The following is a 3,258-nucleotide window of genomic DNA, read 5'->3' on the forward strand; positions in this document are numbered from 1 at the left end:
ATGATAAGAACAAACTCTTTCCGACCAATCAAATTGAAATGTGACATGGCCGCATTTGATTGGCCATAACATGTCACTTGCACACGTGGCGCGATTTCATTGGCCTTTCAGTGTGACTGGGAAGGAGATCTACAATTGATAATAGGAGACAACTAATTTTTATTCGATATTGAGTACCTTGGTAGACTTTCTTCCATGAGAGCTCTTATTTCATTAGCTTTTTGAAAGAAATAAAAAGGTGTCATTGGTCTCTTTAACTTGAACCAAAAGGTCTTATCAAGATCCTAATTATCAGTAAGCTAAAGGAGAGAAGATTCTAGGGCTGTGATACTAACACTGCATGGCACTATGGGCTACATTAAGTTCAGTTAAGAAAAAAAACCTTATTAAAAATCAAGCATATTGTTAAGGAATCGAAACCAGCTTCAATGAATTTCTGCAAAAGAAATACTTAGAAGAGTTGTGGACAAAGCTGGGAGGTAGGAGCCTTAATATAAAACTCCAATTATAACGTTACTTTGAGGCTCATTCTTTTCAACAGTCGCAACTTGAACTATTCCATGACACGCCCTAAACTAGGCTTCTAGCCTTGATCCGTACACCTTGCGAACCATGCAACAAATATAGTTGCTAAGCTGTTATTCTTGATCGGCCCTTTGCAATACGTCGAGCAATGACTCTCCGGCCACCCTTTGTTGCTTTGCTGCTCAATGATTAAAGTACGTGCTAGTCAGAACTCAACAACAACAATAAATAACATAAACAATCCAGAACTGAACAAATAACATAAACAATCCAGACGAAGAATCTCCCTATAAATTGAAAAGTAAAATACTTTGTCCATAACTTAATATATGAATTCAGGGGAACCTATTCTATATTTTGTACTACTACAGTTTCCATAAGCAGGAAGAGAAACAAGAGTGGTCTTGTCCATATTCTTTCAGCAACTCAAAGACCTAAGCTTAAACAGAACAATGCAAGTGCTAAATGGTGAATAGTGCTACCCTTACCGAGCAAGGAAACCATGTGTCCTTTTGCGCTTGATGTTACTGGGTTGGTAGGTTCTCTTAGGAAATAAAAGCATCCCACTTGACGAAGAATCATCGACTGCATGAAAGAAATATAAGAACCATACATTAGTTCATGTAAAACCAGACTAATGCCATGATTCTTTGTTCAAGTCTCTGATGGTTTACATGAATACAGATGAAATAACAAACAATGCAATGTCAATCATAATATATTCACAAAAATAGTTCAAAAAAAACCAAAAAGGTCGAAGGAAGGTGCAGGCATCGTATAGTTATACAAAAAGTTTAATTTCTGACTATCCAAGCTTTTTATTCATTAGGAAAAAGAATGAACAACAATTAACATTTGTAGAAGCGCATAGGAACAATGTAGACCAAAAAGAGCCTCCATACAGTTAACTCTATATACAATTGTAAAACATCTAGATAATCCTTATTTCCTAAAAAAATTATTTGATTCATCAGAAAGCAAGAACTTTTTCCTCTTCATCCTCTCCATGCCAGCCCCATGCCTCTAGGGAAGAATTTTTTAAGAGAGCGCTCTCCAAGTGCCAGCTAAAATGTGGAGAACCAAGAGCTGGCATAACCATATAAACTTAAGGGAGTTGGTAAAATTCATTGTATAATTAGAAGACCAAATAGAAATGTTCTATTCAGTATCCAAGATCTCTCTTCTCATTCAACCCATAAGCCAGCCTGCTTTGAAGCAAAAAACAAGGAGACAACGTGACATCTACAAAATGAGAATGTTACATTATGAATGAGGTGATTTTTTTTTACTTATTTAGCGTAAGTCACCTAACTTTAGTAAGTTGTTTAACTATAATTAAAACCGTATGACCCATCAGAATATTGTGCTACAATGAGCTAAAATCTAATGGGTTACATTTCACTCTGTTAGCAAACTTCTTTTTCCATTTTTTTCTCTTTAGATATATGAGAGCTACTTCTCCATTCTAGTTTGAGAAAAATACTAAGCTAGTTTTCGAAGAAAACTAATTCGAAAACTAAACTATTTGTCTATTTTCGTTGAAAAAGAGGTTGCTAGGGAAGCCAAGAACATTAAGAAAATGAGGGAATCAATATAACAATGTTAAAAGGTTGAAAATTTGCTTCTAAGAACTGTAGCATTGAAAACGAAGAAAAATTCCTCAAGACTTTGCCTCAATTCAACCCACTTTTAGTTTAATCCGATTGTAAATTATCAACCCGTGGTACAAAACACAGCCTTAGTCGGAATATTCAGGCATTATCTTTGCGTATAGAAAAAATGAGTTTTTTTTTCCTTCAGTGATCCAAGTATATTGAACTTTCATGTGTGAAGTCTGAACGTATAGAGAAGCAACTGGGTAAAAAACGAACAACTCTAGTTGCATTTAAAACCCAAGCAATTAGCACGCCAGAGTGCGATTTGAAATCAATCAATCAATCAACTCTGCCTCAATTATGAACCTAGTTGGGGCTGGCTATAAGAATCCTCTACATACAATACGCTCTGCTTCGGCCCATTTATCCGAAATGAGATACTAACAAACATTACACATACCTTAACTTTTCAGCTAAATACCAACTTTTCAGCAAATACGTAAGCATAGAGAGAGGGAAGAAGAGACTTACCGTCGGGGAGAAAAAAGGGGAGAGAAGGAAGGCCAGTGGGATATAAGAAGCCTTCAGAGGAAACCTTTTTGAACGAATCGACGTCGGATTGGGGAAACTGAAGAGGAATCGGAGACTGAGAGGAGAGAGATGGAAAAAGCCTAGAAGTGAGGGTCCGATTTGCAATTTCAGGATTCTGAGCTGAGAATCTCAAGTTTTGATTCATCAAACGGGTTATCAGAGAAACGCCCGTCCGAATTAGGGTTTTCGACGAAGACGACGACATTTTCTCAAACTTGATACTCAACAATGCTAAGCCCTAGCTCAGTGTGTCTATTTCCACTTGGTTCTTCCAATTTCCTCCATTTTCCTTCTGAACAGAACTTCTTGCCTGTATGGGCCGGTCTTTCTCGTGGGCTTTGGCTTCTAGACGTGGGTTTCTAACCCAATTAAGTTGGGCCTAAGTGCACAGATGGGTATATAGCCACTTTTTGAACCACTAATAAAGGTACAAATTGCACGGGCTAGCCAGTTTTCATACTGGTCATTCAAAAATAGCCAGAGTTTGCAAAGTCAATAAAAAATAGCCACTACTTTGCTGCAACAGGGACTGGTCCAGCATAATATA

General features: G+C 37.2%; 1 protein-coding gene across 1 annotated transcript; it reads right to left on the reverse strand.

Moving 5' to 3' along the window:
• Positions 364-2,996, reverse strand: LOC109211424 (54S ribosomal protein L34, mitochondrial). The gene is made up of 3 exons (XM_019374957.1): positions 2,652-2,996; positions 1,014-1,110; positions 364-703 (listed from the first exon to the last, which is right to left on the reverse strand). The coding sequence occupies exons 1-3, from the start codon at positions 2,914-2,916 to the stop codon at positions 631-633; spliced, it is 435 nt and encodes a 144-aa protein (XP_019230502.1). The 5' UTR covers positions 2,917-2,996; the 3' UTR covers positions 364-630.

This window comes from Nicotiana attenuata, chromosome 2, assembly GCF_001879085.1.
Source record: "Nicotiana attenuata strain UT chromosome 2, NIATTr2, whole genome shotgun sequence".
Classification (NCBI taxonomy): Eukaryota; Viridiplantae; Streptophyta; class Magnoliopsida; order Solanales; family Solanaceae; genus Nicotiana; species Nicotiana attenuata.

What these genes read in the sequence shown, in the direction of transcription:
- LOC109211424 (XM_019374957.1), bottom strand. Translation starts at nt 2,916, where the DNA reads ATGTCGTCGTCTTCGTCGAAAACCCTAATTCGGACGGGCGTTTCTCTG. An exon ending in CCCCTTTTTTCTCCCCGACG is followed by an intron (nt 1,111 to 2,651) that starts GTAAGTCTCTTC and finishes TCTTTCATGCAG; the next exon opens with TCGATGATTCTTCGTCAAGT. An exon ending in ACACATGGTTTCCTTGCTCG is followed by an intron (nt 704 to 1,013) that starts GTAAGGGTAGCA and finishes ATCATTGAGCAG; the next exon opens with CAAAGCAACAAAGGGTGGCC.